At 49.2% G+C, this 23,396-nt stretch overlaps 1 protein-coding gene across 7 annotated transcripts in view; it reads right to left on the bottom strand.

Annotated features, from left to right (window-relative positions):
• The window catches only part of CABIN1 (calcineurin binding protein 1), a 192,771-nt gene that overhangs the window by 41,164 nt on the left and 128,211 nt on the right, over positions 1-23,396 (bottom strand). For all 7 annotated transcript variants that reach the window (XM_064272401.1, XM_064272406.1, XM_064272405.1 and 4 more), the window contains 2 exons: positions 20,265-20,596; positions 9,779-9,892 (listed from right to left, as the gene is read on the bottom strand). In XM_064272401.1, the coding sequence (XP_064128471.1) occupies positions 9,779-9,892; positions 20,265-20,596 (446 nt within the window). The remainder of the gene's footprint in view (positions 1-9,778; positions 9,893-20,264; positions 20,597-23,396) is intronic.

Below are 23,396 nucleotides of genomic sequence, written 5' to 3'. Positions count from 1 at the left end.
ACACAGGGCAGAGCCGACAGGCTGACGAGGCCAGGCAGAGCCAAGAACCAGACTCTGCCCACCTTCTTGGTCCCGCACTGACCAGTCACCACGTGCCCTCCTGAACTGGTAATCATCTGAGCTAGAAGTGGACCTCACCCATCCTCCTCAGCCCATCAGTCTGTGTGTGCTTGGGACCCGGCCTCTGGCTACCACTCCACTGTCTAGGACTGGGCTCAGAACTGACTTGCTTCATCCATGAGGCAGAATAACAGGAGTACCTGCACTTCAATATCTGTAGGATATACTCACAGATGCTCTAAGTAGTAGCGCCATGCACTCTGGAGCTCGCAAGAGCACCAGCTGACAGCACCAGTAACCGTGGCGGTCACTACCAGCCTTACCCCCAGTCCATCCATGGTGGCCATATGATGTCTCAAAGAGGCCTGTCTACTGCAGCCCCTCTACCTTCACAAGTTAGTGCACACCTTTACCTGGACAGACTGGGACTGGGACCCCCACCTGGCCTCTGAGCCTCATCCAAGGTGTGACTGGGGCTGGTACCAACCCATCTCAGTAACATCCCTCCTGTCTGAGCTGTGGCCTCTCTAAGCCTACTGGGCTCTACAAGCACGCTCATGGCTCTGCAGACCAAGCTCTGGCCCTTAAAGCAACTGTAGAGAATGGCCTCTTGTCTGGTTGTTGTGACCACCTGCCCATGGGTGGCCCCAGCCTAGGTCAGAGTCCAGCAGGTGCCCAGGACCTGCCACTGGGGCCACTGGCCAATGTTTGCTCACCTGTGCTTGGGCAGACCCCAGTGTGTGGCCTCTTGGCTGTGGAGGCAGCACCACATGCAGGGGCAGCAGTGGCCAGCCGGCACCCCTCCCTTCCCTAATCCCAAAGCCAGCACAGCTACCAGCCCACCAGCCTGGGGAACAAGGGCAGGACCAAGCCTGTGCTCCATTCCCAATGGCGGGAGACAGGGTTGAAACGAGCAAACGCCTCACCTAAAATAAGTCAATGTTTTGGAGAAAGAAGAAGAGTCTCTCTGGTTTGGTTACTATGGGAATGCTTCTAATCAACTATGAGGAAAAGACGTTCACCCTGGACAGAGGCCCTGGCCCCAGCCCCACTCACACCAGTCTGCCCAGCAATCCACACACATATGCAGGTAGCCCTGGAAGCTTCCTGGAGCCCACAGACAAGCCTGAAGCCTCTGTGGTGTGGGGAGCCCCCCAGCAAGACCTGCCATCCAGCCTGACACGTGCTTCCCTTGCCCCTCTGCTCAGGGAGGATAGCCAGACCCTGCCTCCCACCGTGTACAATCTCCCCTTGGGCCTGGCACTGGTTCAGGAGGGTCCTACATCTGCCAGCCCAATGCCAGCCTCATCGCCCTGCCCCAGTTTCAGCATCGTTTTGTGGGGAGTCTGTCTGAGGGCTTGTCTCCAGCATGGCACAGGTCCCTTTCCCTAACATGCGGTCTATTCTAGAGACTATTCCATGTGCACTACACAAAAGAAAGTATACTTGGCTGCTGTTGGGTGGAGTGTTCTGTGTATGTCTATGAGGTCAAGTTTGCTGACTGCGGCATTTAGATCTTCCCTGTCTTTACTGAGTTTCTTTCTGGATCTTGTGTCCTTCACCGAAAGTGCTGTGTTGAAGTCTCCTGATTGTGGAGCTGTCCATCTCACTTTTCAATGCTGTTAGAGTTTGTTTTATGAATCTTGCAGCCCCTGTCACTGGGTGCATAAGTATTTAATATGGTTATATCCTCCTGGTATACTGTCCCTTTAATCATTATGTAGTATCCTTCCTTATCCTTTGTGGTGGATTTAACTTTAAAGTCTATTTTGTCAAAATATTGCCACTCCTGATCTTTTCTGATTGTTTTTTTGCTTGATATATATTTTTTTCCAGTTTTAGTTTGTTTGCGTCTCTAAGCCTAAGGTGTGTCTCTTGTAGGCAGCATACAGACAGATCGTGTTTTTTTCATCCATTCTGCCACCCTCTGTCTCTTTATTGGTGCATTTAGTCCATTTACATTCAGTGTAATTATGAATAGGTATGAGTTTAGTGCTGTCATTTTGGTGTCTTTTTTGTGTGTTGTTGACAGTTTCTTTTTCCCACTTAATTTTTTGGGCTGAGTAGTTTATCTTTATATGTCTTTTCCTCTTCTTTGTTGTTGTTGATTTTGTTTCCTGAGTCTCTTATTTTGAAGAGTAAGATCGTTAGTCTCCTTTGTGGTTACCTTAATATTTACTCCTATTTTTCTAAGTTTAAACCTAACTTTTATTTCTTTGTATCTTTATTGTTTTAATGTTGTCTTTTTTTACACACGATGACATTGCTGTTTCTCTGTTTTGAGCTTTTTTTAATCTTGATTTATTTTTTTGACTTCCCTATCTAGGTTGACATCTGATTGCTCCGTCCAGTGTTCCAGTCTTGGGTTGATACCTGATATTACTGATTTTGTAACCATAGAACTTTAGTATTTCTTGTAGCTTTGGTTTGGTTTTTATGAATTCCCTAAACTTCTGTTTATCTGGAAATGTCCTAATTTCACCTTCATATTTGAGAGACAGTTTTGCTGTTTATATGATTCCTGGCTGGCAATTTTTTTCCTTCAATGCTTTATATAAGTCGTCCCATTGCCTTCTTGCCTGCATGGTTTCTGCCAGGTAGTCCAAGCTTATTCTTATTGACTCTCCTTCGTAGGTGACTTTTCGTTTATCCCTAGCTGCTCTTAAAATTCTCTTTATCTTTGGTTTTGGCAGGTTTGATTATAATATGTCTTGGTGACTTTCTTTTAAGATCTACCTTACGTGGAGTTTGATGAGCATCTTGGATAGATATCTTCCCGTCTTTCACGATATCAGGGAAGTTTTCTGCCAACAAGTCTTCAACAATTCTCTCTGTATTTTCTGTTATCCCTCCCTGTTTTGGTACTCCAATCACTCCTAGGTTATTTCTCTTGATAGAGTCCCACATGATTCTTAGGGTTTCTTCATTGTTTAGAAAATTCTTTTATCTGATTTTTCTTCAAATATATTGGTGCCAAGTGTTTTATCTTAAATCTCTTGAGTTCTGCCTTCCACTTGCTCAATTCTGCTCCTCTGACTTTCTATTGAGTTGTCTTATTCTGTAATTTTATTGTTAATCTTCTGAATTTCTAATTGCTGTCTCTCTACGGATTCTTGCAGCTCATTAAATTTTTCATTATGTTCTTGAATAACCTTTTTAATTTCTTCAACTGCTTTACCTGTGTGTTCCTTGGCTTGTTCTGTGTTTTACCTGATCTCCTTCCTGATATCTTGAAGAGTTCTGTATATTCATCTTTTGTATTCTGCATCCAGTAATTCCAGGAAGGCACCTTCATTCAGAAGATCCCCTGATTCTTTGTTTTGAGAGCCTGTTGGAGCAATCATGGTCTGCTTCTTTATGGGATTTGATATTGACTGTTGTCTTCAAGCCATCTAGAAGTTACTTTAAGAGTTTATTTTATGTTTGCTTACTGTACCCTAGCTTCTTGCTTTGTTTTGATATGCCCAAACAGTTTGCTTGAGTGAGCTAGCTTGATTATTTTCACCTTTGAAGCTCTAACATCCTGTCACCAGATGGCTACAGTTGTTACCAGGTATATGAGCCTAGGAGTCCATTCACTTTTCTTGTATGAATTCAGCTCAGGTGTCAGGTAGTTGGTCATCAAATGTGTGGTACAGGCTCTGTCCTACAGTCTTAGAGGGGCAGGTACAGGTAACTGGTTGCAGCAGGGGGTCAAGCTCTGAACAAGGCAGGCAGCTGAGAACCATGCCCCAAGTGTCTGTGAGGAAAGCACATCCTATTCCCTAGAGCACCCAGGTGGGTGGGTCCTGCAGATAGACCATGGGCACCCAATGCTTTTGGTTGTAAGGACTGGGAGGTACCAGTTATCCTTGGACCCCTGTCGTGGGTGGCTGGGTGACATGGGTGGAGCCACCAGTCCTTCAGCCCCTGATGTGGGTAAGGACCCTGTTTAATAGGCAAAGCAGTGTCAAACATCAAACACTCGCCTCTCCACTGCATAGCTAAAACAGCTGCAGTCTGCCAACAAAGGCCTATTCTCCTGAAATAGACCCACATAGGTCCATGCAGAGCGAAGAGGTATTCAAAGTTCATGGACTATTTATGCCTGGACAGGAGCTACTTCTGTCCTGATCTCCCCAGGTTAGTGGAGCTGGCAGATTATCTTTTCCCCCAATTGTGAATTAATTCCTTCTCCAAGGCTGGGAGAATGGCTCAGGGCACTCAGCAGCGCCTATCTCAGGCCCAGGGATATCGACAGCCACTGAAGCCAGCTTGGGGGTTGGGAGCGTGGTAAAATATACGCAAGTACTTAGCTTTAGCTGAGAGCGCTGTTTTTCTCTGGTTTCGGATGCATGAGTAGGCTGTGCGGCTCATTGTCTCTACCTGAGGAAACTATGGCTGGAATGCTACCGCCAGCTCGCCACAATCGATCCCAGGAATGGTGCCTGAGGGTTCCCAGCGATTCAGGTTCGGCAACTCCTCTCCGCTTCTGAACCATCTCTCCTTCCCCTGACACTCAGTCCATTTTCTAACTTTGCCTTTGATGTTCAGGGCTCCTAGCTTATCATAAATATAATCAATTCACTTGTTTTTTCGGGTCTTTGTTGTAAGACAGAAGTGTCTGACTACTCCTCCATCTTGGCCCCGCCTTCTGGTCCCTCTCCCAACGCTGACCCTTCATGGATCCGCTGCCTCAGGACAAGCCCCAGAACCCCATTCCCAGGTCTGCTTGGGCCCACCCCTTCCTTGGTCTCCTCTCTCGCCAGTGCTGTCGGCTCCATGAGCCAGGCCCTCGGCTGAGACCTCCTCCCCTGGAAGCCTCCTCTGGGAGGATGCATGCGTCCCCAAGACCAGGCTAGGATGTGCTAGGATGGGGTCACCCTGGGCCAGCCCTGGGCATATGCCATAGCCAGCGAGAGCCTGCCTGAATGAGGGCCTGGGGTCCAACACAAAGCCTGGGCCTGTAATCTCCCACCTGGCATATGGTTAGAGGCTTGAGTGGCAGAGGCGGCCGGGAGGCTGTGGCGGAGGCCAGATGTGCCAAGCAGACCTGGACACCATCACAGCTAGAATGGTTCCTCCCAGGAATATCTGAGGCTGGAAGGACCCTTATCACCTTGAGCATGGCTCTGTCACTTTGACAATGGACTTCATAAATGCAGGGAGCCCCTCGTCAGGCCCAACACCCAATGCTCCCATGCATAGCCCACAGGAGAGAAAAGGCACAGCCAGGTGACTCTGGGTATACGGCAAGGCAGTGGGGCTGCGGGCCTGGGCTGGGAGGCCACTCTGGTCCCTAACTGCTGTTTCCCACTAACCCTTGGGGTCAGGGCATCCAATATCCCTGAGAGCCTCCTGTGTGCCCACCACACTTCCTCATGTGCTCACACACGGCACAGATGAGGGGACAGTTCGAGAGGTCAGCAGTGGATGTTGGCGAGCCAGGACTCAATCCCAGGGCTGCTGCTGATCAGGTGGCCAGTTCCTCCTCATGCTAGAAAGGATGGCACCAGTGCCCAGAGCAGGTCGGGCTACAGGACCTCAGCCAAGACGAAGTCACCTGAACCCTGTCTTGGCAAAGACCAGATGGTTCTGCCTGGAGGGAAAGGAGGTGGAGTGTGTTGACTGGGGTTCCGGCCTGCCATGCAGCCAGAGCTACGAGCTCCAACCTGCTGGGATGACACCCTGGAACAGGGATTTTCAGGGCAAAGACGCAGGAGGCAGGACAAGGGGTACGCAGGGAGCTGCTCTTTCTGGTGGAGGGGGACTAGTTCAATCTTTGGGTGGAAAAGAATGGGACATGGAAGGGCAGTAAATCCTCCCTCCCTCTACCTCTTCTTTTGCTCTTATCCACCACACACTACTACATGCCACAACTGTGTCCCGGCCAGCGAGCAGCCAACCGTGTGTAGACCATGGAGTGTAGGAGTTTGCATCAGGACAGCAGACATGGGAGTCCCAGGGCCATATTCACCGTGCCCTCAGCACCCACCCCTATCTCCTTAGGCTCTCCACAAAGGCTAAGCTGCATCCCACCATGCCTCCAGCCCACCCGGGTCCCTTGAGGGCCCCCGCCCCTCCCATAGATCCACAGCCCTCCATGGAGGCCCTGCTCAAGGTATCTGTACTCAGGGCTCTGCTGTGAGCCTGTGAGTGTCCCGTGGCCTCTCCCTTTTCCCATTACCCTCAGTACGGGCTTGGCCAGAAGAGCTCGCCGGTCAGAGGGATGATAGGATCAGCCGGGGCCAGGGCCCAAACACACACCTACCAATAGGGACTGCAGACTCCACACAGGACAGAACACTGGGAAGCAGCTGCAGCAAGTGAGACAGAGCTACGTTCTCACACGGGAACTTCTCTGAGACTTGCTGTCTGTCAGTGCAAAAAAGCAAGTCATAGAAAAGCATACATATACACAATGACACACACATATATGCACACTTTTTAAAGCTGCAGGACAAGTCCATCTGTTTCTGTGCACACACCCAGAAAAAGGGAGCAGTCCCTCCGGGAGGAACAGGTACTTAGGGTGACTTAAGGGGGTCTGGGCCGCCGTGATGGGCTGGAATGGTTTGCAATGACAACGTCCTCCTTCATGATTCATACAATTTTCATCAAATGTCATAATAGGAGGTTCCCCAGACTAGACTGAGTGATGAGAGCTGTACGGACAACTGGTGGGCAGAGGGAAGAGTGATGCCAAGCCTGGGCAGCATGGTGGCCCAGCATGGTGGGGACAGTGGGATGGCAGGGCAGGGTGCCCACTGACCTTGCCCTCACTACTACACCATCTCATGGGCCCAGCCTCCCCACTCTTGCACCCTCCACCAACCCCTAGATGAGGCAGCAGATCCCAATGTGCCCTGGAAAGAGAAAAGCCAGCTTGCTCACTTGACCCCTGCCTATCTGTCAGCCCACCACACCTTCGAGACTGAAACATCTGCTTATGCTTAGAACATGTGCAGGACAAACTCATTTGATGAGCATGCTCAGTGCCTGCCCAGTGTTTCCTCATGCACTGGACACCAGGTGGCTGGGGCAGGGGTCTGCCCTGAGAGGCCAGCCTGCAGCTGCAGCTAGGACAGGGGCAGCCTTGGCAGGGCCGTTCCACCCCCACCAGGCCTGTGGAGTTCGTGTTCCTCAGTACTCTGTGGGGTAGAGGGGGAGGTATGTGTCTGTCCATGGCGGTTCTGCCCCCACTCAGAGGCTGCCTACTGAACAGTGAATATTAAAAAAAAGTTCAATAATACAGAGTACCGATGAGGCTTGAAAAAATGAGCCTAAGGTTGGGAGTGTGGGCCAGGGCAATCTCTTTGGAGCCTGGTAGCTACTAAAAGTTTAAAGGTATCACAAACCCAGTGGCATCACTAGGGGAGTGCAGGGGGTGCAGACTGCACCAGGCAACACTGTCAGAGGGGGCGACACCAAAATGACTATAAAATTTTTGTGCAGTGTTTCAGCACACACCACCCCTGTACCCCTCTATGCACTGCACAGATGCCCAGACAGCAGCCACAGAGCCCCGGCTGGGTTGGGCCTTGCCAACGTAGCATCTGGGGAACGACCCAGGCGGAGGCGTGCATCTGTTGGTTACACTGCAGTGTTGCGCCGGCCGCCCACCGGGACACCTGTACCTGGGGAGCAGCCCCTGTACGTGTGCTCAGTGAGGCAGGAAGCATCCAGACAAGGCGTGAGTGGGGACAGATCAGATCGTGTGGGCCCCGAATGCATGGAGGACCGGGAAGCGGGTCAGAAGAGGAACAGTAATGAGTGCCTAGGGACAATCTCTAAGTTTATGTACCCCCCAACCCCTGCTGCCTCCTTGGCCTTGTGCTGGGGGGCAAATGCCCCCTCTAAAATCTTCCCTCACTAAGCCTCTGGCCACTACCTGGATGTGGAAACCACCTACCCCCCATCTCTCCCTGCCCTGCCGCCAGGCGCAGGACCACCTGCCCCCACACACCAACACCAGGGTGACCCAGAGGCCTTGTACAGCGAGAGGGAGGGAGGCCTCCCCACTCCCCCCCGCCCCCAGCCTCCACCTCCATGCAAGGTCTCATTTTGCTCTCTTCTCCCAGGTGCAGTGTCCCCACCTCCCTCCCCTAACAGGCTGCTGGTAAAGTTTAACATTAAAATGCACATTAATTTTTAAGTAGTTCTTAAAAGTTTTTACTTCAAATTCTACTGTTTTCTTACTGAATTTTCACTTTAACCACAAGAAACTATGTAAATGTAAATACATACACATCTAGCCTAAATACATTTAGGCTGGGTATGCATATTATAATTTGAAGATGTAATTTTAATTTTGCTAGTTATTTATGTCACTACTATTGCCATTACATTCAGTGATATACAGGAATTATGATTTACAAGTAAAATTAGTACAAAAAACATTACTAAGGATTCTGTATGGTCTGGTACGGGCAGAGGTCCATGGGGGGAGGGTGACACCATGAGTTACTGCACTGGATGACATGAACTCTAGTGAGGCCACTGCATAAACCCTCTGACCCAGGAATTCTACTTCTAGGAATGCAGACTTCCACATTAAGTGCAAAGATGTATAATGAAATGCTGTAGTAACAAAGAACTGGAAACAGTCCAAATGTCCATGGAGAGGGCATGGTAAGTAGGAAAACTGTGGGACATTCACACATTGAGGTGCTATGCAGCTATTAAAAAGAATGAAAGTCCTAAAATGCGCCCCAAGACATACTGTTAAGTGGCAGAATCAAGGGCAGAGCCGGGTGTGATATTTTGCACTTGCGTCAATGGGCAGACGCCTCCTGGATGGAGAGCCATGAGGTTGGGGACGGAGGCTGGGGCTAGGCCTTGAAGCAAGAGAAAAGCTTCTCTATCCCTACAATCCCTTGGTATGGTGTGGGCTTATGACCAGTGTCCACTACTTCGTCTAAAATACCAACAGAGAGATGGGCTGCAGACAAAGGCCCGCAGGCCCAGAGCCCCTGTCCAGCCCAGTGCGCTGCTGCCTATAAGAGAAGAGGCCTGAACCCAGATGCCCCCACAGCTGGCTTCTTGGGCGATCAGTGCCCCAATCACATTTTCTCCCACAGGCACTCCGAGAACTGCTTCCACCACACCCCTCAGGTCCCAAGACCAGCTCCCTCGGCTCCTGTTCAAGTACCCCCTGCCTTCGGTTTCCCTGTATGTAATGCAGAATCAGGAAAAACACACAAGAAACCAAAGCTCAGAGAGACTGTGCAATTCACCAAAGCTACATGGCTTGGAGCTGGCAGTGCTGGGAGGGGTGGCAAAGGACAGGGCGAGGACTTGGAGGGGAAAGCAGTGAGGTGCTGGCTGCCTGTGCCCAATGCTGAACTGAGGGAATACGCAGGAAGCCCAGAGCCCACCAAACTTTGTTTTTATGCAGTAGTGCCCTGCCTCAATCACTCTCTGAGACGCCAAGCCACACAGGGTCCTGCAAGGCTCCCTGGGGCTAAGAGCCAGGGGCTTGGAGTCCCCTTCGTCATGGACTACGTTATTCCCACAGCCCTGGAGCTCCAGGAACCCTCTGAGCTCGCCCAGCTGGCAAACCAGTGCCGGTGGTGCATCACCCTGTGCCAGGTCTTTGCCCTGGACTGCGCCACCCACTTGCCCTCCCTCCAAGGGTGCCGCAGCCTTTGCCCAGGAACGCCACCCAGGGGGGCAATTGTGCCTTGGTGAGACGCGGGTGGAGCCAGCGGCCTCAGAAATCAACAAGCGAAGTACTCACGTTGAAGAAATTGGTCTTGTTCCTCTCGCAAAAGAGCCCCTGTGCCGGCATGTGCTGCAGCTGTTGCCATGGGATACTGCTGCCTAGCAACACATCGCGGGCCCACTGAAGGTTCTAGGGAGACAGAAGTAGGTTGGGAGTGAGTGTGTGGGCTGCTAGGCGCCCATGGGGAGGGAAGGCAAGGTGTCCACGCAGTCGCCCCTGCGGATGCGGCTCCTGCAGCCCCGGCAGCACTGGCTTTGATCACTGGCTGTAGGGCTCATTTTCTGAGCTGGTTTCTGCCTAGCAGGGCTGACTTAAAAAAAGCGTAGCCTTGGATGGCCCAGGGTAGGCAAAGACAGGGACCTGACGCCCTACAGACCTTCCAGAGCTTTTGCATGGACCCATCATCCTGCCTTCCGTCAAGAGACCTCCCCTGACCCAAATGGCATGTCCTCTCTCATTTGTGAGAACATCTGCAAAGCTCCCTCATCTCCACCTCCGACACCTGCCTCGGGAGAGACGGCTCTGCACGATGCAGTGCCTTCATGCTGGGGTGGAAGGGGGAGGTCTGCCTACACTGCCCATGGTGAAACCCAGAGCCAGTGGTCTGGCAGGTGGAACAAGAGCCTACTGACCTGTGGGACTGTGGGGATGAGCATGTGAGCCTTCTAATGATCCAGAAGTAGCCTGCCCTCACCAGCTGGCCTGGCCTCACCCTGCCCTTGGTCCCCTGCTGAAGGCTTCTACTCTGGTCCCCCTTCGGTGCCCTGCCCTCTGTTCCCTGGGGAAGGCTCCCACTCTGGTCTCCCGCGACCCCCCTCCCCCCGCCCCACAGAGGCTCCCTTGGGCACAGACCAAGGCTAAGCCATCACGTGTGCACTCCTCCATCCTCAGGACAGTCCTATGTGACAAGCATATGGCGTGGGTGAGTCCCTAGCCCCCATGTGCACAGACCAGCAAGGAGCAGAACTAGGACTGTGCAGTCCCACCCCAGCCCGTAGGTCTTTCTCCCCACCTTGCCTCTACCCCTCAGGGCTACACTGTTCCTCAGCCTACAACCCCATGCCCCCTGCTGTTTGTTCTGTTCTCGCCTGGCCAGGCTAGACCTACTCAAACTTCTCTCATCACAACTTTAGGCAAAAGTGCAAACCCCAGCCCCTGTCTACACACAGGAGCTGTCTTAGTGGATGGCTTTAACAAACAAATTTATTTTCTCACAGTTTGGGAGGCTAGGGGACTTGCCTAGCCAAGGAGGTGGAAGGACCAGATGTGGGCATGTGCGTGGCCAGCGGGAGCTGTGGTGTGCAGGGTCAGGCTGCCCAGGGATCTGAATCTGTACATCCTCGCCACTGTCAGAAGACAGGTCCCAACACTTCCCAATCCCTCCTCAAGCCAGGTGACCCCTGGGAGACACTGAAGAGCATCTAGCTTGCACTGCTCAGGAGATTTGAGAAAAGTTACCAGAGCCATGATCCCAAAGGCTCTTCTGGGCCCCCTGGGGCCTGCGAGAACTGTCCCAATGACCTTGCAGGGGGCATCAGTTCTCAGGGAAGGGAGACAGGAGAAGGTGGTTTGAGGAAGCATATTCATGGTCCCCAGCATTTTCATAACAAATCCAAGAAAATAAAGCTCAACAAAGACTTTGGCTGGGGGCTACGAAAGGTAAGGGTAAAGAAAGCTGGAGACCCTGCTTCCCATCACTTAGGCACCTTGCCCTAGGCCCTGAAACCAGGCCTGGAGTGCATATTCCTCCTACAGGCAGGTACAGCTACACTCTTGCTTTTCTGATGACTTGCACAAAGACAGCCCTTCCTGCCAGGATGGGCAGAGCACGGAGGGCCAGGGAGTTAGGAGACAGGGAGGGGCTTCCAGGGATGTTAAAAACCTGAAAACCAGGCATATGTAAGGAGTGCAGCATGCTGGCCTGCAGCCAAGCCTGAATTATAAATGACCCCCCTGCAGACTCCACTGTGAGCCTGCAGAGAGTACACTTTCAGTCCAGCTCCCCAGGTACCCCCAGAAAGAGCCAGACGGATGGCTGAGGCATGAAGCGTCCAGATAGCTCCAGGGGACCTTTAATAAGTCTTGTCTGAGGCCTGGATGTGAGCTCACAAGACAACGAGGCCTGCCCAGGGAATCAGTGGGTACCAGACAGGGGGGTGACGGGGCTTGGGCCTCTGATGGGCCTATATGAGGGGCAGGGGACCTGACAAGCCTTGCAGCCTTGTGATGTAGTAAGGAGACATGATCTTACCCAGCTGAGCACGGCACCAGGCATGTCATAAATTAAGGTTTCAAGAAGCTTGACAGCCAGCCCAAGGCCCTAGAGCAGGGAAGTGGCAGACTCAGCTTTGCACCACCCTTCCCCGCCCCTTCTACATGCGCATGAAGTCCATGCTGTCTGTGTACACACCACGAGGAAAATGGTCCCTCCAGCTCTGGAGGCCTCGCACTACCCTAAGGCAGTGGTGCAGGTTATCCATAACATGTGGTAGTACCCAGGCCCAAAGTGGAGTGGACTCTGAAGGGCACTGTCCTTCCCATCTAGAGACTCTGAAATGAGCTGGCCAGGTCCAGTGCCCAGAAGTGAGTCATGCATCAGAAGCAGTTGGGCTAATCGGTGGCTTTCAAATGAGTCTGGGGGGCCCTGAAGCTAACACTGGAGGAGGAGGTGGTCGGGGGAGGCTCAGTTCCAGGGCCAGGGACCTGCCACCCAATGTCATCTAGAGCGTCTCCATGTTCATCTGCTTTGGGATGCTGGGTTCCAGGTCAGACTTTGTTTGAAAGAGGTCTACGGCTTTAAAAAGTCTGAAAACAACTAACTTACATCATCTGAGATTCTGTGATGCTGTAGGGCACAAATGAAAAACAACTATGGGCAAAGCCTAGGAAGAGAAATCTTTGGAAAATTAGGACATTCAAAAGAATTTATGTATACAGGGGAATTCAGAAACCTACGTACATGCCCAGGGCAAGACGTGTGTTCAAAAAATACTTGAGAAGACCCTACATTTTCATCTGGGGCTGATCCCTAGGTCCAGTGCAAGCCTGGCTAAGTGTTGAAGGAGTGCCCAGTGAAGAGCCAACCTGCAAAGCAGGGAGAGGTATTTTTTTTATTATGCTTTGTTCTCTATAAAAACATTACCTGAACACAAGCTAAAGAACAGTGACTTCAGTAACCACACACATCCAGGAAGACAGTTTTTGCAAAAACAGGGAAAGTCACTAACAAATTGACTACAACTGCCTTCAACAATAAACAAACAAAAAAACCCAGCAAATCCTGGAGAAAAGGAATAATCTGGTTTCCACAGTTGTTGTTGTTGTTGTTAGGTGCTATCAAGTCGGTTCTGACTCATTGTGACCCTATGTACCACAGAAGGAAATGCTGCCTGGTCCTGTGCTATCCTCACAATTGTTAGGCTTGAGCCCACTGTTGCAGCCACTGCCAAGCCATCTCATTGAGGGTCTTCCTCTTTTTTGCTGATCCTCTAATTACCAAGCCTGACGTCCTTCTCCAGGGATTGGTCCCTCCTGATGACATGTCCAAAGTATGTGAGACAAGTCTTGTCATCTTTCCTTCTAAGGTTCATTTTGGTTGTACTTCTTCCAAGACAGAATTTATTCATTCTTCCACGGTATATTCAATATTCTTCACCAACACTGTAATTCAAAGGCATCAATTCTTCTTCGGCCTTTTTTATTCATTGTCCAGCTTTTGCACACATATGAGGTGACTGAAAGCATCATGGCTTGGGGTCAAGGTGTACCTTAGTCCTTAAAGCGACATCTTTGGTTTTTAACACTTTTGCAATAGATTTGCCGAATGCAATGTTTCACTTCTTGACTGTTGTTTCCGTGGGCGTTGATTGTGGATCCAAGTAAAATGAAATCCTTGACAATTTCAATCTTTTCTCTGTTTATCACAATGTTGCTTATTGGTTTAGTTGTTAGGATTTTTGTTTTCTTTACGTTAAGGTGTAATTCATACCGAAGGCTGTGGTCTTTGATCTTCATCAAATAAGTGCTTCAAGTCCTCTTCACTTTCAGCAACCAGGGTTGTATCACCAGCATATCGCAGATTGTTAATGAATCTTCCTCCAATCCTGATGCCCTGTTCTTCATATAGTCCAACTTCTTGGATTATTTGCTCAGTATACAGATTGAATACATTTGGTGAAAGGATACAGCCCTGATGCACACCTTTCCTGATTTTAAACCATGCAGTAAGTATCCCCTTGTTCTGTTCAAACGACTGCCTCTTGGTCTATGTACAGGTTCCTCATGAGCACAATTAAGTGTTCTGGAATTCCTTTTCTTCATAATGTAATCCGTAGTTTGTTATGATCCACATAGCCTTTGCACAGTCAATAAAACACAGGTAAACATCTTTCTGGTATTCTCTGCTTTCAGCCAAGCTTCATCAGTAATGATATCCCTCGTTCTATGTCCTCTTCTGAATACAGCTTGAATTTCTGGCAGCTCCCTGCTGATGTACTGCTGCAACTGCTTTTGAATGGCCCTTCGGCAAAATTTTACTTGTGTATGACATTAATGATATTGTTCGAAATTTCTGCATTCTGTTAGATCACCTTTGTTTGGATTGGGCACAAATCCGGATCTCTTCCAGTTGGTTGGCCAGGTAGCCATCTTCCAAATTTCTCAGTATAGACGAGTGAGCGCTTCTAGCACTGCATCTGTTTGTTGAAACATCTCAATTGGTATTCTGTCAATTCCTGGAGTCTTGTTTTTTACCATTGCCTTCAGTGCAGCTTGGACTTCTTCCTTCAGTACCATCGGTTCTTGATCATATGCTACTTCCTTACTATACTATTCAAATGCCCAGTTTTCAGCAAAACAACACAAGACATACAAAGGAAAGAATGCTCCACTAAAGGAACAAAATAAAGCAACAGAAGCCATCCCTGAGGAAACCCAGAAAATAGACTTACTAGACGAGGAGTTTAAAACAGCTGTACTGAATATGTTCAAAGAGCTAAAAGAAAACAAAGAACTAAAGGAAAGCAGGAAATGATGGAAGACAAAATGAGACTATTAATAAAAAGGTAAAAATTATAAAAAAGGAACCCAACAGAAATTCTGAAGCTGAAAAACACAATAACGAAAATGAAAAATTTACTAGAGGTATTCAACAGCAGATCTGAGCAGGCAGAAGAAACAATCAGTGAGCTTGATGATAAGAAAAATGAAATTGAGTCTGAGGACAAAAAGAATAAAGAAAAGTAAACCAAGCCTAAGGAACTTGTGGGACACCATCAAACATACCAAATGGGTAGAAAGAATATTCAAAAAAAAATAATAGCGGAAACTTCCTAAATTTAATGACAGACATGCATCTACACACTCTAGAAGCTCAACGAACCCAAAGTAGGATAAACTCGAAGAAATCCACACTGCAAAAAAAAAAAAACTGAGACAGATTATAATCAAACTGTCAAAAACCAAAGACAAAAACAGAATCCTGAATGTGGCAAGAGACAAGTGAATTGTCACATACACGGGATACTCAAAAACATTATCTGATTTCTTCAGCAGAAACCAGAAAGATCAGAAGACACTGGCATGACATACTTAAAGTGCTGAAAGGAAAAGAAAAAAAACTGTCCACCAAGAATTCTATATCCACCAAACTGCCCTTCAAAAATGAGGGCGAAATTAAGACATTCCCAGGTTAATAAAAAATGAGAGAGTGAGTTACCGATAGGCCTACCCTATAAAAACCAAAAAACCAAACCCAGTGCCATCGAGTCAATTCCAACTCATAGCGACCCTATAGGACAGGGTAGAACTGCCCCATAGAGTTTCCAAGGAGCACCTGGCATATTCGAACTGCTGACCCTTTGGTTAGCACCCGTAGCACTTAACCACTATACCACCAGGGTTTCCTACCCTATAAGAAATGCTAAAACGAGTCCTTGAGGTTAAAATGAAAAGACATTAGACAGTAACTCAAAGCCATTGTTGCTGTTGTGTGCCGATGAGTAGATTCTGACTCATAGCCACCCCATAGTACAGAGCAGAACTACCCCATAGTACAGAGCAGAACTGCCCCATAGGGTTTCCACGGAGCCACCTGTGGATCTAAACTGCCAACCTTTTGGTTAGAAGCCTGAGCTCTTAAACACTTCGCCACTCAAAGTCATATGGGGAAATAAAGATCTACGGTAAAGGTAATTAATTTCATCAGAAGATATAATGGCCAGTTTATTGTATTTTTGGTTGGTAACTCTACTTGTTATAACCTACATGATGCAAAAGGAAAATGCACAAAAAGTAATTACAAATTTAAGTTACTAGGTACACAATGACATTAAGGGTGGTTTTTTAGGGAGCTGTATAGGAACAGACATTTTAGTATGCTATTTTATTAAAATTAAGTTGGTATTTGTGATCGTTAAGGTTGTGTGTCAACTTAGCTAGGCCGTGATTCTCAGTGGTTTGGCAGTTATGATAGTTTGGCTGTCCTATAATGACGTAATCACTTCCATGGTGAGATCTGATATAATGTGATCATCTTCATGATGGGATCTGCTGTGAGTAGCCAGTCAAGTGAAAGGGCGTTTCCTTGGGGGTGTGGCCTGTGCCCAATATAGGTGGGCTTTCTGGAAAGGCTTGCAGGCTTTTGCTCACTCTGGAACCTGCAGCTGGCTCCTGTTCATCTGACCTCTGGTTCTTGGGACAGCTTACCTGCTCTCTTGCCTTTCGATCTTGGGATTCGTCAGTCTCCGCAGCCTGTGAGCCAGGAGAAGCCTCCAGTCTGACCCACGGACTTGGGACTTTCTAGCCTTTACAACTGGGTGAGCCATTTCTTTGCTATAAATCTCTCTATATGTATTTATGGAAACCCTGGTGGCGTAGCGGTTAAGAGTTTGGCTGCTAACCAAAAGGCTGGCAGTTTGACTCCAACAGGCACTCCTTGGAAACCCTATGGGGCAGTTCTACTCTGTCCTATAGGGTTGCTATGATTTGGAATCGACTCGACAGCAACAGGTTTGGTTTTTTAATATATATACTTATACGCTTTACTAGTTTTGCTTCTCTAGAGAACCCAGCCTAAGGGCAGTATCAATTTAAACTAAATTGTTATAAATTTAGGTTTGTTAGGACGTTATATGTAATACCTATAGTAACCACAAAGAAAATATCTAAAAAATATAAGCAAAAAGAAACAAAAGGGTTCACTTCAAAAATCAAATCAAACACAAAAGAAGGCAGTGTTGGAGGAAATAAGAGACAAAAAAAAAGGTATAAGACACAGAAAAAAAATACCAAATGAAAGAACCAAGTCCTTCATTGCTGGTAATTAATTTACATGGAAATGGATTAAACTTCCCAATCAAAAGGCAAAGAGTGGCAGAATGAATAAAAAAACATGATTCATCTATATGCTGTCTGCAAGAGACTCCCTTTAGATCCAAAGGCACAGATAGGTTGAAAGTGAAAGGATGGAAAAACTATTCCATAAAAAGGAATCAAAAGAAACCTGGGATGGCTATACTAAAATAGAAGTCGGAATCGACTCGATGGCAATGGGTTTTTTAAGTAAAAAACTGTTGAGAGATAAAGGAGGGCCTTATGTAATGATAAAAGGGTCAATTCATCAAAAACATATAACAATTATAAATACATATACACCTTACAACAAAAACAAGTCCCAAAAATACATGTCGCAAACACTGACAGAATTGAAGGGACAAATAGACAGTTCTACAATAAGAATTGGATACTTCGATACAGTATATTCATTAATGGACAGAACATCCAAAAAGAACATCAATAAGAAAACGGAGGACTATAGCAACAATATAAAGCAACTAGACCTAACAAAGATCTATAGAACACTCTACCCAACAACAGGAGAACACCTTATCTAGTGCGTATGGATTATTCTCAAGGACAGCCCATATGTTACGTCACAAAACAAGTCTACATAAATTAAAAAGGTTGGGATCACACAAAGTATCTTCTCCAATCACAAGAGAATAAAACTAGAAATCAGTAACAGAAGGAAAACTGGAAAATTTGCATACATGTGGAAATAAAACAACACAGTATTAAACAACCAATGGATCAAAGAAGAAATCACAAGGGAAATTAGAAGATAACTTAGGAACAAATGAAAATCCAACAGGCCAAAACTTATGGGACACAGGAAAGGCAGTGCTCAGAGGTAAATCTGTAGCTAATAAATGCCTACATTAAAAAAAAAAAAGAAGATAGCTTTACACTTTGGAGTAGGGAGCAGGACTAGAAAACGAAAAACAAAGCCCAAAGCTAGCAAAAGGAAGAAAATGATGAAGAATAGTGCGCAGATAAATGAAATAGAATCGACAAAATCAGAGGCTGATTCTTTGAGCAGGTCACTAAAATTAATAAACCTTTAGCTAGACTGAAGAAAAGAGAAAAAACTTAAATCACTAAAATCAGAAATGAATGTAGGGACGTTACGACTGGTTCTATAGAAATTAATGAAAAAAAAAAAAGAACTACAAAGCATACAAAAAAACAGGAAAGGATGGCCCACCCAGAAATAAAAAGGATTATAAGAGCATATGATGAACCACTGTATTTCAACAAACTAGATAATCTAGGCGAACTGGACAAATTCCTAGTAATATATAAATTACCTAAATTGATTCAAGAACAAAGAGATAATCTCAGTATACCTGTAACAACTGAAGAGACTAAATCAGTAATAAAAAAACCTCCCAACAAAGAAATTCCAGGACCAGATAGATTCACTGGTGAATTCTACCAAACATTTAAAGAATTAACACCAAACCATCTCAAACTTTTCTGAAAAATAGAAATGGAGAGAACACTTTCTAACTCATTCTATGAGACCAGCATTATTCTGATTCCAAAGCCAGATAAAGACACTACAAGAAAACTACAGAACAATATCCCTTATAAGTACAGATGTAAACATTCTCAACAAAATATTAACAAGCCCAATCCAAACATATAAATAGAATTATGCATCATGACCAAATGGGAATCATTCCTGGAATGAAAGGGTGGTTCAACATAAGAAAATCAACCAATGTACTATACCACAATAATAGAATGAAGGAAAAAAAAAAACACAAAATCATTTCAATTGATAAAAAAAAAAAAAGCATCTGACAAAATCCAACACCCTTTCACAATAAATACACTCAACAAATTACTAGGAACAGAAAGGATATTTCTCAGAATGATAAAGGGCATTTATGAAAAACTCACAGCTAACACCACGCACAATGGAAAAAGACTGAAAGCTTTCCCCATAAGATCAGGAATAAGATGTGGATGCCTGCTTGTTGGGTCTGAAAAAACCCAACACCACACGATGTTCCAGCATTTCCCACTGTGTGCCAGGTACCATCTCATTTCCCAGATAGAATTCTGTCAAACAGCACCTTCCTGACACATAACCAGTGCCAAGCTAGGTCGGTCTCTGGCCAACCGCCCATCCTGGTTCTTCAAAAGTCCCAAGAGTGAAGAGGTGGCCCAGGGGAGCCAGCAGGACCTGACTGTGTGGTAGGGTCAGACAAGAGCAGACCAGAAGCGGGGCTGCTCAGTGGCACACAGCCAGAACCCTGATGCCTGCCCTGATGGGCCCTGCCCACAAAGCCTTCCCTGGGTCCCCCCACCACAGTTGCCTGTGCCGCTTGCTGTGTCTGGTGCTCTCCCTTCACAGTCACCCTACAGGTTTCAGCATAAAAGGTGCCTCTCAGAGCCCCAGCAACACCTGCCCTGCCGGGCACCTGTTGTTCTTTGCTTACTCTGTTTCTCATTTTATAATATGCTCTTGCTTAGGCTGCAACTCTGTAGGAGAGGTCTTGACTCTGATGCTGTCCCCCCAGTGCCACCTACACAGCAAAGAGTGATGGGAGGAACCACAGCGTGCTGCATCCCTTCCAAGTGCTAACTGCCCACAGAGGAGATCTGGGGGTGCTCTGGGAGCCCTTGGCCCCCGGGCACATCTGTTAAGACGCTCCGCTATCTGCTTTTCAGGAAGAGCTGGAGGTTGCTGTCTGCACCACCATGAAGCAGAGCTGTGAAGACAGTCCAGGCAGTGGCACCCAAGGGTGAGTCCAGGGCAGGGGGATGACAAGAATGCCTCCACGGGCTGCAGCCAGAGGAACGAGGCCAGGTGAGCGCAGTCTAGTGCAGCAAGGCAATAGAGGGCCCAGGACATGGGAGGAGGACAGAGGAACAGCAGGGGAGGGGAGCCCAGCCCTAGGCAAAGAGAGGCCCCAGGCAAGACCTCACATGGGAGGGCCAGTGGGCTTGCTGTCCCTCATCCTTATCCCAAGCATGTGCCTAAGCCTAGGGTCCTGCCCTTGAGCCTTTCCCACACTGGCCATCCTTGCTGCCCCTGTCCCTTGCCCACATTTCTACTTTCCCATCCCCACAATTACTACTGCCCAAACGAGGCCTTCTCCAAAGCATAATCCGCTGTCTCCAGTCTGCTCACCAAGCCCTGGTAGCCCCTTACCCGGTGCGTCTTGCTGTAAGTGTAGAGGAAGGCCAGCCGGTAGAGGCTCTTGTAGTGCTGGGGGAAGCGGCTGAGGCACAGGCGGAAGGAGGCGATGCACTGTTCCGTGAGGAACTGGCGCTGTTCCTCTACATTGGCTGGCAGCCCCTGTGGGAAGGCCGCTGGCTCCCCGACAGGGTCCCCTCTCCTCTTGCCCTCCCATGCGGAAGGGGTAGACACTGCAGGCTTGGTGGGGTGGCAGGCAGACGTGGGGGGCTCTGCAGCAGGTTTCTGGCCGCCCTGATCTGCTGCCTGGAAGCCCTCCGTGCTCTCCAAGGACTCTTCGGTTTTTCCTGCAGTCGAGAAGAAAAAGGTCAGCTCGGTTCAGACCCTGCTACAGTGATCCACCACTGGTTACCACACAGTGGCCAGAGCCCCTGCTGAATGGGCACTGGACTCTGTACCTGTGAGGTGGGGCATCTCCACTGACACAGCAGAAGGGCCACTGGGCCCCAGGGGCTGTGGTGAGCAGTGCTTCGGCCCAGGCCCTTGTGCTCCCCCACTAGGGTCCAGGGACTTTCCCGCCCCCAGCTGTGCAGGTGCAGGTAGAGCACTCCACAAAGGGCAAGTGTGGCCACCACCATCATAGAAGCCACACGCGGATGGGTGTATCTGGGCCACACCTGCCCCAGGGCTGCACTTATGTGGACTGATGGCTCCCACAGCCACTTTGGCAGTACACTCATTCCCAGCACTCTGGCCTGCTCCCTCAGGGACCATACGGCCAGGAGGCATGGGAAGGCCGGGCCAGGCAGCAGAAGGCCGGAGGCTGTCCAGGACCATGCACAGTGGACTGGGGTGACTCCAGGCTGGTCTCTGAGGCGTAGGCCCCTTGGCTACAGAAGATGGATACTGTGTGCCCCAGGAGAAGGAGAATGAAGGCAAGCATCAAAGCGAGGTGTTGGGTACCCCTAGCCTGCACTTGGTGGAGACCTACCCACCCTCAGTCCCGGTGGTTCTTCCCCACAGTAGCAGGAGCCGGGAAACTAAGAGAAATCCTCTTCACTGAGAGAAAATCCGAGGGGTCACTCTGTGCTCCCCTCAGCTGCCAAAATGGAGCCAAGCTTTCAGCAGGGCCCACAAAGCCACCTGCCACCACCCTTCCCAGCTACCCTCCTGGCCTGGTGCCCTGTGACCAGCCACTCGGAGGGTCACCTGCAGGCTCCCCACTCTGTGCTGCTCCTCCTAGATGCCCTGCGCTCCCTCCCTACTGGCTTTCATCCCTCCTGATGTGCCTCTGGGTTCCCTCCTCTTCAAAGCCTACCACCTCCGGGGTCCTGCTCTCTAGGCTGCATTATCAAAGGGTCTCCCTGACTCCACCCCAGGTCCACCCCACATGTGAAGCCTGATGGAAGGAAGGGAGGAATAACGGAAGGTCACATCTGATTGCAGCACTCTGCTCTCCTCTCACGCAGCCCAACCAGTGACAGGTATGCAGCTCACAGGGGACACCACCGCCTGGCTCTCAAACGTGCCAACCTTCTAGTGCATTCAGTACAAAGGCGCATTCAAAATGTGGCTCAGCAAACACCATCTGAGCAGTGATTCTGGCCAGCCCTGCGATGGGTACCGGCGACAGGGACCCTGGATGAAGATCAAACAAGGCACTGAGCACTGGGACACGGACACACAGAATACACTATTCATGGAAAGCAGGCACGGGGGCAAGAAGCAATTTCAAGAGCTGGAGATAGATGCTGAACATACTGAGACAAAGAAAAGAGCAACCCCAGAGAGAGTTAGGACCTGAAGTACTCAGGGCCTAGGTGGCCTGCAGAGGGCCAAGAGAGATGGGCCTCCCCAAAACCCTAGGTGACCGAAGAGGGTTGAGCCGGCATGTGCCCACACCGACTGCTAAGTGAACCTCGCCAAGTCACCACACCCTCCATATGGGCCTGGGTGGAAGGAGGGGTGGGCTGCAAACCAGCCCCCACTGTGTGTCCTCACCAAGAGGATCCACACAAAGCCTGGCTGTGGGAAGGTGGCAAAACCCCTTCACTGCAAGGACTGGCTACAGCATGGTGCACAGTGAGCGGAACAACTGCCATTGGACACTCCCCCCACATCCAGTGGGCTTCCTGGAAGCTGTGGGATCTGACCAGACAAACAAGGTACAGACCTGCCTCTGAGGAACTTGCACGAGGCACAGGTCCTGAATGCCTCTGACAGCTGAGAAGTTGACTCTAACTCTGCCTAGCAGGGACTGCAAGTTTCCCTCTCCTGACTTCCAAAATCCTCTCACTCAAACCCCACTGCCTGAGCCCAGAGAGGGTATCCCCACAAAGGACAGGCAGGCAGGGTGGGTAGGGCAGGGGCCCTGGGGCTGCCTGTACACCGTCCACTCCTTGCCCTGCCCTGAGGTGCTCACAGGCCTCATGATGGTGGGGTCTGCTCTGGGGAAGGAGCCCTGAGCTGGACAGGGGCAGCTTGGCCATAGTTTGGTGGTCCCAGGATGAGGAGGCCCAGCTGGCAGGGAGAGCCAGGCCAGGAGGCTGGAGGCCAGGCCCTGGTCCACTGCATGGACCCCAAAGGTGGACAACTCCTCTGGGTCTTACCTGCTGCTCTCTAAGCTTAACAGAGTATGGGTGTGGCTGGAGGAGCGTAGAGTTGGCAGAGGACAATGAAAGGCTTGTGTTAGGTGGTAGAATGGTGATTTTTTTTCGATTAGACAAATAAATCTTCACTGTTTTTGCATTCACACTGTACACGTTTTTTGAAGCCCTGACCCCTGCAGCAGTCACCGGGGAGCTTTTCTCCTGGGGGCCCAGAGTAGATAGAGTGGCAGTAAGATGAAATCTGGTGAGGCCTAAGAAGCGAAGGCAGGACAGTGCATGCCTGCGGGACCCAGAGTGGCACCTGCGGATATGCCTGGCCAGACAAGCCAGGCCTCTCGGGGGGACCACAGCAGCATTGCGTGCTGTCAGAGCCCAGCCAAGACCAGGACTCCGTCCCTGCTGCCTAATACATAGACAGAAGTGCATGACATTGATCCTGGGTAACCTAAGGGTGCAAAGGAGCAGGGTCTGCTGGAGCAGTGTGGAAGCACAGGAAGGGTACACACCGCTGCACCATCATCTGGTGGCAAAGTGTCGA

The sequence above is a fragment of the Loxodonta africana genome, chromosome 19 (assembly GCF_030014295.1).
Source record: "Loxodonta africana isolate mLoxAfr1 chromosome 19, mLoxAfr1.hap2, whole genome shotgun sequence".
NCBI classification, from domain to species: Eukaryota; Metazoa; Chordata; class Mammalia; order Proboscidea; family Elephantidae; genus Loxodonta; species Loxodonta africana.
The sequence above is the reverse complement of the archived record's forward strand: the minus strand, read 5'-3'. Positions and strand labels throughout refer to the sequence as shown.